At 42.2% G+C, this 12,292-nt stretch overlaps 1 protein-coding gene across 1 annotated transcript in view; it reads right to left on the bottom strand.

Moving 5' to 3' along the window:
• Positions 1-357: 357 nt before the first annotated feature.
• The window catches only part of LOC116463752 (G2/mitotic-specific cyclin-B2), a 19,917-nt gene continuing 7,982 nt past the window's right edge, over positions 358-12,292 (bottom strand). The window contains exons 4-9 of the mRNA XM_032147008.2: positions 10,753-10,923; positions 10,491-10,649; positions 8,431-8,667; positions 7,989-8,129; positions 1,743-1,853; positions 358-632 (exon numbers count right to left, since the gene is read on the bottom strand). Of these exons, the coding sequence (XP_032002899.1) occupies positions 522-632; positions 1,743-1,853; positions 7,989-8,129; positions 8,431-8,667; positions 10,491-10,649; positions 10,753-10,923 (930 nt within the window). The 3' untranslated portion in view covers positions 358-521. The remainder of the gene's footprint in view (positions 633-1,742; positions 1,854-7,988; positions 8,130-8,430; positions 8,668-10,490; positions 10,650-10,752; positions 10,924-12,292) is intronic.

Genomic DNA, 12,292 nt, shown 5'->3' with positions numbered 1-12,292 from the left:
TCTCAACCATGCCTTTGAGAGAGGGACCCATTACAAGGGTTGCTCTGGGCCAGGAGTTCCTATGCAGGAATTAGAGAGCAGCTGACTAGCTTCTAGAAAGGAAAGTGTCATGGTTATCCTCTCATTTTAAATTTTCATAATAAACTTATTTGTATTCAAGAAGCTTAGGAATAGGTTTAGTGTTCAGAGGCCAAGTTCTAGTTTTTTCCATTTGAGAAAATGATAAAAAGGTCTTGCCCAAGCCATAATGGCAGTAATTTACATGCTATTCATAACAGCTCAAAAAGAAATTAGTCAAAGCAAGCTTTCACTGATTTCTTCAGTACAGAATACACAAATAAATACACATGGGATACCTTAAGAAAAACCAATCACTTTATTTTTCCTCAATATGTGTTTAGAAAACTGGTCTGAGAAGAGGTTTCATGAGATAGACCAGAGGACTATGTACAAAATCAAGAGTTCTAAACCAATAAGAAAAAGGGCACGATGAAGCACACATCCCCAGGGGCCACGGCAGCCTAGGACCTTCCCATCAGTGGGGAGGCAAGGTCTTTGATGGCTTTTGAGTTCAGCTGAGGGATCATGCTGATCTTCAGGAGTTTGCTGCTTGCATACTTATTCTTGATGGCCTGCAGAAGTCATTTGTGATTAAGCACATGTCAGGAACCCCCACTGATACCTTATTCCTAGTCTAATTCACAACTATCAAAGGTCCGCAGCTACAATCATGATCACATTGATGATGCCCAATCGCTGAAGCCAGTGAAAGCTCTGGGCTCATAACATGTGCCTGACCATTTCCTTCCATCCCCATTAATGAATAAAACACAGCTGGTAGCACAGGTGATAGGAACAAATGATTTCAAGGTCCAAGTGGCAGGCTTTCTCTCATAGGCTACCAGAGGGATGGGAGGGGGAGCTGTGTTTACCATATCTAAGTGCCACAGGACATAACAGGTTCTCCACGCCTGGCAGCAATAACTGACAATAAAAGAGGGTGGCAACTAATGCTTAACAAATCCCAGACAGTCCTCTCAGGACTGAACACACATTACACTTCCATGAAGCAAATCATGTTGTGAGGACACTTGAGACTCTTCTGAGGTTCAAATACCTTGCTCTTTGCCACCACACACTTGGTGAGCTCTGATGTTTGGTGTCACACAAGCACAGGACAGCACTAAGTCTTCTTTGGCTCCTCCTCATAGGTGGGCCATGCAGAGATAGACACCATGTCCTCAGGATGCCCCCTGAATGGGCGTCTTCCCTCTTAACCATGCTTGCTAATTAGCTGTTTTTCCATCATTGCCTCAAAAGACCCTGGACAGAGGCTCTGAGTAACATCATCTGAATACGCAATACTTCCACACCGCCATCTGAAATGGGCCCTCTCTCTTCCCAATCACATGCAAACCAGCCTTCCCTGCTTGCAAAGTGCCCTCCCCAGGATGCTGGTATAAGCACAGAGTAATTCAATACATTGAGTAACTGACTGGCTGACTGGGATCTGGGCCTAGACATGGCTAGCCTATCGACCTTGTTTCAAATAAAGTTTGCTTTCAGGGTTTATCAGTATGCTCCACACCATACTGTACCGGAAAAATATAAAGGATAAAGGATTTGTGCTAAAACTCCCACGTTATTAATATATTTACATGACAGCACACACACACACCCCACATACACACAAAACCCAGAACCTAAAGCTTTCCACAGCTTAAGAAAACAATAGTACTTACGATGAATTTAGTTAAGTTTTCATTTACTTTCACCACATTCTTGGCCATGTGCTGCATGACTTCCAATACTTCATTCTCTGTGTATCCTGTGTAATACTGCTGCTTTAAGTTCTGAAACACAAGAAGCAGACAGACAGACATGACTGAGGGGCAAGAGAAAACCTCTGCTTCTTTAGAAGAACACATCTTGTACATGATGACATTACTTATGTAAAAGCTGTACAAGAATATTCTTACCTTCTGGAAATTCAATCAAAGCCCTGACCACTCTCACAGTACCAGCAACACTAAAGCAGCCGGTAAATGCAAGATGATTCTGGCCCTGAGACCAGACTAAATTAAGACATTGTGAAGCTCTTAGCTAAATCAAGTGCCAAAAGTCCCATAGGATCTTTTAAAGAGGATGCACACATAGGAGTCCTTCAAGTAACAACACTGAAAGGGGATGGAAAAGGAGACACTTAAAACAAAGTGCCCCTTTAGAGTGCTGGCCACATCTCACACAACCCTGCATCAAAGCCCGGCCCAGCTGTCTCTTACGAGCTCAAGAGCTCCCTGTCAGTCAGGGAAAGATGTTCGGAAATAAGAAATAAACTGTGCTACAAGCAACAATCTATCAAATCCAGAAGAACTAGGACTACCTATGATTCTCTTGTTGAATCCTGTGTAGTTAAGCACCAAACAGCAGAGAGAACTTAGACACTACCACACCAAGCCTTGTGACCTAGCCTCCCAAAGAGTAAACTTCAAGCAAAAGAACAGCTGTCAATTGATAATAAGATGTATCACGTAAGAAGATATATAAATTGGCGGGGCACAGTGGCTCATGCCTATAATCCCAGCACTTTCGGAGGCCAAGGCAAGAAGATCGCTTGAGCTTAAGAGTTTCAGACTAGCTTGGGTAACATTGGGAGACCCTATCTCTATGAAAAATGAAAAATTAGCCAGGCATGGTGGTGTACACCTATAGTCCCAGTTACTTGAGGAGCTGAGGAGGAAGGACTGCTTGAGCCCAGAAGTTTGAGGTGTAATGAGCCATATTAACGCCATTGCACTCCAGCCTGGGCAACACAGTGAGACCCTGTCTCAAAAAAAGAAAAGAAAAGAAAAGAAAAGGCCAGGCACGGTGGCTCATGCCTGTAATCCCAACACTTTGGGACGCCGAGGTGGGAGGATCACCTGAGGTCAGGAGTTTGAGACCAGCCTGACCAACATGGTGAAACCCCATCTCTACTAAAAATACAAAAATTACCCGGGCATGGTGGTGTGCGCCTGAGGCAGGAGAATCGCTGGAACCCAGGAGGCAGAGGCTGCAGTGAGCTGAGATCGCACCACTGCACTCCAGTCTGGTGACAGAGAAAGACTCAGTCTCAAAAAAAAAAAAAAAAAAAAAGATATGTCAACTGACTTTAAGAGTTCTGTGACAAAAATTCTAAAAGTGAAAGTACTTTTTTTTATATGCATGGTATAATTGGCAAAATAAACCACAATTTAATCTCTTTTTTTCTTTGAAGACCGGGTCTCAACTCTGTTGCCCAGGCTGGGGTGCAGTGGCACTATCAGAGCTCACTGCAGCCTTGACATCCCAGGCTCACGTGATCCTCCCACCTCAACCTCCCTAGTAGCTGAAATTATAGTTGTGCGCCACCATGCCTGGGTAATTTCTCTTTTTTTTTTTTTGAGACAGAGTCTCGTTCTGTCGCCCAGGCTGGAGTGCAGTGGCACAATCTCTGCTCACTGCAACCTCTACCTTCTGGGTTTAGGCAATTCTCGTGTCTCAGCCTCCCGAGTAGCTGAGACTACAGGCATGTGCCACCACGCCCAGCTAATTTTTGTATTTTTAGTAGAGACAGAGTTTTACCATGTTGGGTAGGCTGGTCTCAAACTCCTGGCCTCAAGTGATCCATCCACCTCAGCCTCCCAAAGTGCTGGGATTACAGGCATGAGCCACTGCGTCCAGCCAGTTTCTCTATTTTTTGTGGAGGCAAGGTTTCGCCATGTTGCCCAGGCTGGTCTCAAACTGCTGGGCCCAAGCAATCTGTCTGCCTCAGCCTCCAAAAGTGCTGAGACTACAGGTGTGAGCCACTGTGCCCAGTCTACACAATTTAATCCTAAAATACTTTGAAGGGAAGAAAGAGGAAACAAGAGTAAAAATTGAAATAATGCACAATTTCTAGCATTTTGAAATAAATTCTCAGAAAACTGGGAGAGCGAAGCACATTTAAGAGTAAGGTGACTAAAAATTAGCCATTGGTACCATGTACCAGTGACATTTTTGCCTCAAGTGTTTCATTTATTTCAAAAAATTCCAAATCTACAGAAAAACTGAAAGAATTACCCTCTTATATATCCTTCACGTAGATTGATCAATCATGAACATGTGCCACATTTCCCTCCTCTCCCTGTGTATACTCACACACAATTTTTGCTATGCCATTTGAAAGCAATTTGCAGATATCACAGCACATCCCTGCTAAATGTTTCAGAAGCATATTCTAAAAAGCACATTTTCGTACCTATCCATAACACCATTCTCACGTAAGAAACACTGTCATCAGTGACTTTTTTTTTAAGCATTGAGGCAGTTCCTTTTAAAATGTCTCACATTCTGGATTTGCACATTTCCTCATGATTTAATTCCTGTCAAACATTTTGGGCAAGAATAGGTGATAATGTATGCATCTTACTGCACAACACGGCACGGCAACTCAGGTCGTCTGCCAATGGTAATGCTGAGCTTAATCCCTGGGTGAAGGTGGAAACCACCAGACCACTTCCTCATAGATGTGCAGTTTTGCTACAGAATTAACAAGCATCTATGGGATGATAATTTGAGACTACATGAATCTTGTGGAAACATTCCCAAAATTATTCCATCTAATGATTTTTGCATTCATTGATGTACCTTGCTTGAATAAATTATTACATTACAGGTTAAAAATTAGTGGTTTCTAATTCTATCATTCTACTTTAATTAGCTGGTATTCTGATTTTTAAAAATGAACCCCTCTTTTATTTTTTGTATCATTATGGACCCAGGAATCCTTTTTTTTTATACACTATAATCTATTACTGTCATTATTCTTTTTAATGCTCTAATTCAGTCAGCCGGAGTCCTTTCAAGCCAGTTCCTATGTCCCTCCTTCCCTTCCTATTTTATTGTGGTGCAATCATAGGTCACTGCAGCCTCAAACTCCTGGGCTCAAGGGATCCTCCTGCCTCAGCCTCCTGAGTAGCTGGGACTATAGGCACATGCTGCCATGACCAGCTCTCCTATGTCCTTTTGATGTGACCTCATTGATCTTTGAGAATTTGTGTGCTATCTGGCACAAATTGTTCTAGGCTCACCTTGTACTTCCCCTGCCATAGCCCTGAAATCAGCAATTTCACTAAAGAGCCCTAGTTGCCAGTAGATAATGGTATTTAGTATCCAAGATGTGGGCACTAAATATGCTCACTACTACTGAGTTGTCACTGTTTCTGAGACTCTTTATTATGAATTTGCTGTTATTTCCAAAACATAATAGGGGTTTTCCTTTGTTTTTGTTTTGCTATTTCCTACGTGAGGACTACCTTTTGTTTTTAACTGTTAGTATTTTCTCTCTTAGGCCAGGCACAGTGGCTCACGTCTGTAATCCCAGCACTTTGGGAGGCCAAGGCAAGAAGATCACTTGAGCCCAGGAGTTCGAGACCAGCCTGGGCAACATAGGGAGAGCCAATCTCTACAAAAAAACTTTAAAATTAGCCAGGCATGATGGCGTGTGGCTGGATCCCAGTTACTCAGGAGGCTGACGTGGGAGGATCACTTGAGCCCAGGCAACTGAGGCTGCAGTGAGCTGTGATAGCAGCACTGCACTCCAGCCTGGATGACAAAGAAAGACCCTGTATAATAAACAATTAATTAATCATTTAAAAAACTCTTCCTAGAGTGAAAATTTTAGTTCTTGATAACATGAATAAATTTGTTTTATCCTACAATACACATAAAATAGTTCCAAAATTATAATAACAGATTACTATTAACAATGAACCTACTAAGTAAACTTGATGTTACCACTTTACTCCTTTACTTTGTCCTACTTTAAATCCCACTAAGGATGCACAGTCAGAATGCTGTGTTCAGGTTACAGATTTTTTTTTTTTTTTTTTCGGAGACAGGGTTTTGCTCTGTTGCCCAGGTTGGAGTGCAGTGGCAGGATTATAGCTACTTCAGCCTTGAACTCCCGGGCTCAAGCAATCCTCCTGCCTCAGCCTCCTGAGTAACTAGGACTACAGGTGTGTGCCACTATACCCAACTAATTTTTTAATTTTTTGTAGAGATGGGTGTCTTGCTATGCTACCCAGGCTGGGCTCAAACTCCTGCGCTCAAGCAACAAGTACTTAAATTAATTCTTTCCTCTGTGTTCTGTTACCAATTTCACATGTAGTTACATTGTTTATTTCCACTTAATTACAATTTAAAGTTTGCATAAAATATTTACATTGTTCAAAAGTAAAAAAAGTTACACTGTATTATGAAGTCAATAAAAGGTTACAGTCAGAAGTCCTCTCATCCTCAACCTCCACCCTATTCCCACAGAACCCCATAGTTTCCACTTTCGTTGTTTCTGGTTTATTCCTCCTATACCAAAAAATTAACAAATATATAAATATATATACACACACACACTTTCTTGCATAACATGTAAACTACAATATACATTGTTTAGGTGAACAGCTCCACCACGTTGCCCTGGTGACCTTGCCTATATCCATATAGGCCACACAGGCCAAGGCTTGAACCACAGCTGATCTGTCCTGGCAAAATGCTTTGTGATCCTCCTGGAAAAGGAGGTGATGGCAGGTGTGGGCAGAGCTGCCGCCCAGCCATCTCCCACTCACCTCCCTATCTCTCCTGGGAGGCTGTCACCAGACAGCTTTTTCTATTTTTTTTGGAGACAGAGTCTCGCCCTATCCCCCAGGCTGGAGTGCAGTGGCACGATTTCGGCTCAATGCAACTTTTGTCTCCCGGGTTCAAGTGATTCTTATGCCTAGGCCTCCTGAGTAGCTTGGATTACAGGCAGCTGCCACCATGCCTGGCTAATTTTTGTATTTTTAGTAGAGATGGGGGTTTTGCCATGTTGGCCAGGCTGGTCTCAAACTCCTGACCTCAGGTGATCTGCCCACCTTGGCCTCCCAAAGTGCTGGGATTACAGGCATGGCACCCGGCCAAGACAGCTTCGTATCCCCTAGGTTCTGATGAGGTTTTCTACTGTGCTGCTCTCAGGGTATAGCTGCAGACTAGAAGACTGCTTAGCAGTGGTCTAGAACTGGCTTCTCCACAACAGTGTACCTGTGGCTCGCATTGCAGCCATCCAGCTCCATTTGTTTCCACATTATCCTTTTTGCCATGTGAAACAAAGACCCAGGGAGATACCATCCTTGGCTACTCTTCTGAATCTACAAGTGGCTCATTCTATTCTTACTGGCTAAATCAGTCAGGCCTTGGCCTGCCTTTGTCTTGTGTGCTTGACAACTTGCTTGTTTCACTTAACATAGTATCTAAGAAATTATACATATCAGTTCTTAGTGGCCCTCCTCATTCTGTACAACTCTATACTGCATACATGCACCTTGGTATATATAGTCAACTCACTTCTATTTGAACTGTTCCAAGTAGCTTGCTTGCTTTCTTTCCCAAGAGACAGGGGTCCCTCTATGTTCACCAGGCTAAACTTGAACTCCTGGGCCTAGGCTCAAATGATCCTCCTCCCTCGGCCTCCCAAGTAGTTAGAACTACAAGCACAAGCCCCTATGCCCCTCTCCAAGTAGCTTTCCTTTAGGCATTTGGACTTTAAACAATTGCTTCAGGCCAGGCACAGTGGTTCACACCTGAAATCCTAGCACTTTGGGGGCCAAGGTGGGCAGACTGCTTGAGCCGAGTTCGAGGCTAGCCTAGACAACATGGCAAAACCCTGTCTCCACAAAAAAATTTACAAAAATTAGCGAGGCATGGTCATGCGTGCCTGTAGTCACTGCTACTCAGGAGGCTGAGGTAGGAGGATTACTTGAGCCTGGGAGGTCAAGGCTGCAGTGGGCTGTGATGGCACCACCACATTCCAGCCTATGCGACAGATTGAGACCCTGTCTCAAAAACAAAACAAAACCAATTGCTTCAAGGATAGTGTTGTAAAAATGCTAAGGCCTTTCATATTATGAAGGACTAAAATGTGGCCTAATTAATTTCTTCTTAAATCCACCACTCACCCATTTTCCTTGGCCTAGAACCTTCTGAGACAAGCAGGAAGCAGCTGCTGCTACCTTAGAAGGATGATAATGCACCATATCGTAGTCGATGAGAGTCAGCTCCATCAAATATTTGGCTAAAGTGTGCTGTTCAACATCAACCTAAGAAAGAACAGCAAGGGACAGTAAGAATCACAACTGTAATTACTGTCTTGCAAAATTCTGCATGAAGGCCTAGGAACTCCAATTCACTTAACTCACTTATCCTTCTCAAGAATTACTCTATTCCACACTATGTTGTAAACATAGATCATGAGGCCTTTTCTCTTAAGAACTGATGAGGTAAGCATTAAGACTTATCTAAAGGATGCGTCCTATAAATAAGCTTTCCTTTAATTAGGTCAAGGTTTCTGGGATGAGACACCAAGCAAAACTAGTCTCTTACAGAGTTGGAGGCACTTACCTCCCCAGCTTTTGATGCTCGCCTTAAGAAGTGTAGTGGCAAGGGTCGACCCAACTCAAATTTCAATTCTTTCAAAATTAGAGTTTCCATTTCTCGGATTTGGGAACTGGTATAAGCATTGTCTGTGATGTAAACAAAGTCTTCAATATTTGGAGAAAACATCTCCTCATACTTGGAAGCCAAGAGCAGAGCAGTAATCCCAACTAATTGAAGCTTCTTCCGGGAAACTGGCTGAACCTAATGGAAAATTAATGTATCAAAAGTCACACCTAACAAGAAGAGTGAAGCTTTGGGTGGGAGAAGGAAACCAAGTCCTGGAAAAGTGCACATTGTGTTTGCTCATAAGGGCACAGGAGACCTGACTGTTCTACCACTGATCACGACAGCTATCTGTAATTGAGCACTGTGTGCTAGGCACAGTGCTAAGATTCTAACATATTATCTCATCCAATCCTCATAAAAATTCTAGGAAGGACATACTTTATTCCTCAATTACAAATAGGTGTCCTGAGAACAGATTCAGACACCACGCCAAGATCATTCAATTGCCAAGAAGGGAAGAATCCAAGCCTGAATACCAAGCTCCTAGTCACTCTTCCCACAACCTCATGCTGACTTGAGTATCTGTGGCAGCCCTGACCTGACACACTAAGCACGGTCTGAATAGAGATAAGGCCAAAGAAAAAAGTGAGAATTTAATGGATGGCTCATTTCCTCAATCCTTACCAAAAGCATACCCATTATTCAGCTTAGAAAATCTTTCACTAATGCTTTGGAGTCAGGGAGACTCTCAGGCTAGGATAAAGTGTTTCCCTTAATTGCTTTTTTTCTTTTTTCTCCAAAACTGGGACTTTGTACTTTTCTTGCTTCAATTCTCATTATTAAAAATCTACCACAGCTGGGCACAGTGGCTCATGCCTATAATCCCAACATTTTGGGAGGCCGAGGTGGGCGGATCACTTGAGCTAAGGAGTTCGAGACCAGCCTGAGCAACGTGGCAAAACCCCATCTCTATAAAAAAATCAAAAACTTAGCTGGGCGTGGTAGCATATGCCTGTAGTCCCAGCTACTTGGGAAGCTGAGGCAGAAGGATTGATTGAACCCAGGAAGTTGAGGCTACAGTGAGCCCAGATTGGGTCACTGCACTCCAGCGTGGGTAACAACAGAATAAAACCCTGTCTCAAAAAAATAAAAAATAAAGAAACCTACCTAAAACACTGTTGTGCTTTCCTGCCCAAAGAGGAATGCATACTACCTGGGATTTTGTAGTATCTCAGGGCCATTATTGTAAAGTAATTTTTATTACATTGTTTGGACAGAATTTGTGCCTGACCTAAACCCCTATCCTGAATATTGACTTTAAATAAATAAAACCTTATCTGCAGGGCTATTGTTTGGTAGATAACACATTGGCAATTTATATCTGCTGTCTCTTCTAACAGGTCAGGGGCTGTGCATTACCCACTCATAAATATGCTGAAGATTATTTTTGTCTCTTATTTTCTTATATTACTCTTTATTACACTACATTCTAAATCCACTCCACACACAACCCCTGCTCCTTTAAAAAAAACAAATACTGCCACCTTCTTCTTCTACAGTGATTCAATGACATAGTTGGCTGGAAACGTGGAGGTTCTCCAGCCAAACTCATCATTTTTCAGATGAGGAAACTTAAAACTTAACACCAAAGAGCACCAAACTATGGAAATTGTGCAAGCAGGCCCAGAAAACCAGCATCCAAAGGCACTACAGGCTTCAGATGGACTTTCAGCCCAACTGATAGTATATGTCCTCTGATGAAGGATTGTGGCAATGCAATATTTCCCCCAAGTACTTTTTAGCTGGCTGGCCTTACAGAAATGCCCAATATTGGTCAGCATCATCAAAGGCTTGACACACTTGGATTACTTCCCTTTTTAGTCCCTAAAGTTCTTTGACTTCTCACAGTTTGATTTTTGGTCTTTTTTTCAGAAGTACCCACTTTCGTTTTCTATCCCCCAAGCATAAATGTAATGTTCAATGAGCCACTGGCATGAAGTCCCTGAAGCCACACCTACCTGTAAAAATCGATCCATAATGGCAACGCACATGTACAGAGTCTCCTGCAGAAGCCTAAACTTGGAGTGGACTTGCACCAGCCAATCCACTAGGATGGCACGCATGCGTCCATTTATATCTCTTCCATCTAAGAAATGTGGGTTTACGGACTGCAAAACCTGTGGGTAGAATCAAAAGTTTAAAAAGCTGACCTTGCTTCCTTCCCAGCTGTGTGGTAAATTCCACATTGCTTATACAACCAAAACACAAAGGCCCACCTACCTCCAGCTGCCTGAGATACTGATAGATATCCTTAACGTAGTCACTGCAGAGCTGAGGGTTCTCCCAATCTTCGTTATCAATGTCCTCGATTTTGCAGAGCAAGGCATCAGAAAAAGCTTGGCAGAGATTCTCTTCCTTCATGGAGACATCCTCAGGTGTGGGAGAAGGACCCTACACCAACAAATTAAGGCACATGTAGGAGCAGCCTTAACCACAAATACATGCAGAACCAACTGGCTTAAATATCAATATCATACACACATCTGAAATATGTTGAAGACAAAACAAATTTCATACCAAGAGGTGAATAATTCAAGATATAGTATGTGAAGTTCTTCAAGAGACACTTCTCTGTTTAAAACTCTCTAATTTCACTCAAACTGAAAACTTAAGTCCTCTCAATGGCCTATAGACCTTATATAATCTGGCCCTCCCCAATTCCCTCGCTGACCCATCTCCTGCTTCTCTGCCTTGACTGCTTCACTCAAGCCAGGTTCTTCTTACCCAGAATGCTTGCCCCTATGTCCATATGGGTAATTCCCTTACTTTCTTCAAGTTTTGCTTAAATATTACATTCTCAATGGGGTCTATTCTAACTCCTATTTAAAATTATCAGGCCATGCACGGTAGCTCACGTCTGTAATTCTAGCACTTTGGGAGGCCAAGGCAGGTGGATGGCTTGAGCCCAGGAGTTCAAGACCAGCCTGGCCAACATGGCAAAACCCCATCTCTACCTTAAAAATACAAAAACTAGCTGGGCGTGATGGTGCACCCCTGTAGTCCCAGCTACTCAGGAGGCTGAGGTAGAGGTTGCAATGAGCCAAGATCATGCCACTGCACTCCAGCCTGGGCTGGACGGAACAAGACTCCGCCTCAAAACCAACCAAATAAACAAAAAACAAAATTATCACCTGCCTCCAATTCCTGTCCTCCCACCCTACCCATATGTCTCATCTCATAAAACCTATACTTCTAAAATTCTATAGTTTATATAGTATGTGTATTATTCTGTGTTTTTTCTCATAAAACCTATACTTCTAAAATTCTATAGTTTATATAGTATGTGTATTATTTTCTGTCTACCTCTGCCAGAATGTAAGCTCTAAAAGCTTACGTTTATTTAATTGGTTTTGCCCACTAAGGTACCTCAAACATCTATATAATCCCTGATACGTAGTAGGTGCTCAATAAATGAAAGAAACTTGACCACCTGGGTTCAAAGATTACTGGAGCTGATCCTCCTACTTTAGTAGCAGCCTCTTCTGCAGTATAATGTTTTCTTCTCTTTAACTAACTTATTCTAAGTTGAAAAATTGGCAACTAAAAAGGAGAAAAGCATATTGCAGTCTATAAATAAAATAGGAGAAGGGAGCAAAGACTGAGCAAGTTCACAACTCAGTATTTCACTCTCCTATGCTGACTGGGTAAGTATTTATAAAAATTACGCAAATTAAAAATCTATAAAGTAGTTAAAACAAGTATTTATTAATGAAAGATAAATAAATCATTGCTTTTTTAAATTTTTTTTTTTTTTTTTTTT

This window comes from Hylobates moloch, unplaced genomic scaffold (genome assembly GCF_009828535.3).
Source record: "Hylobates moloch isolate HMO894 unplaced genomic scaffold, HMol_V3 SCAFFOLD_58, whole genome shotgun sequence".
Classification (NCBI taxonomy): Eukaryota; Metazoa; Chordata; class Mammalia; order Primates; family Hylobatidae; genus Hylobates; species Hylobates moloch.
Note: the sequence above shows the minus strand (reverse complement) of the source record. Positions and strands in the feature narration are given on the sequence as shown.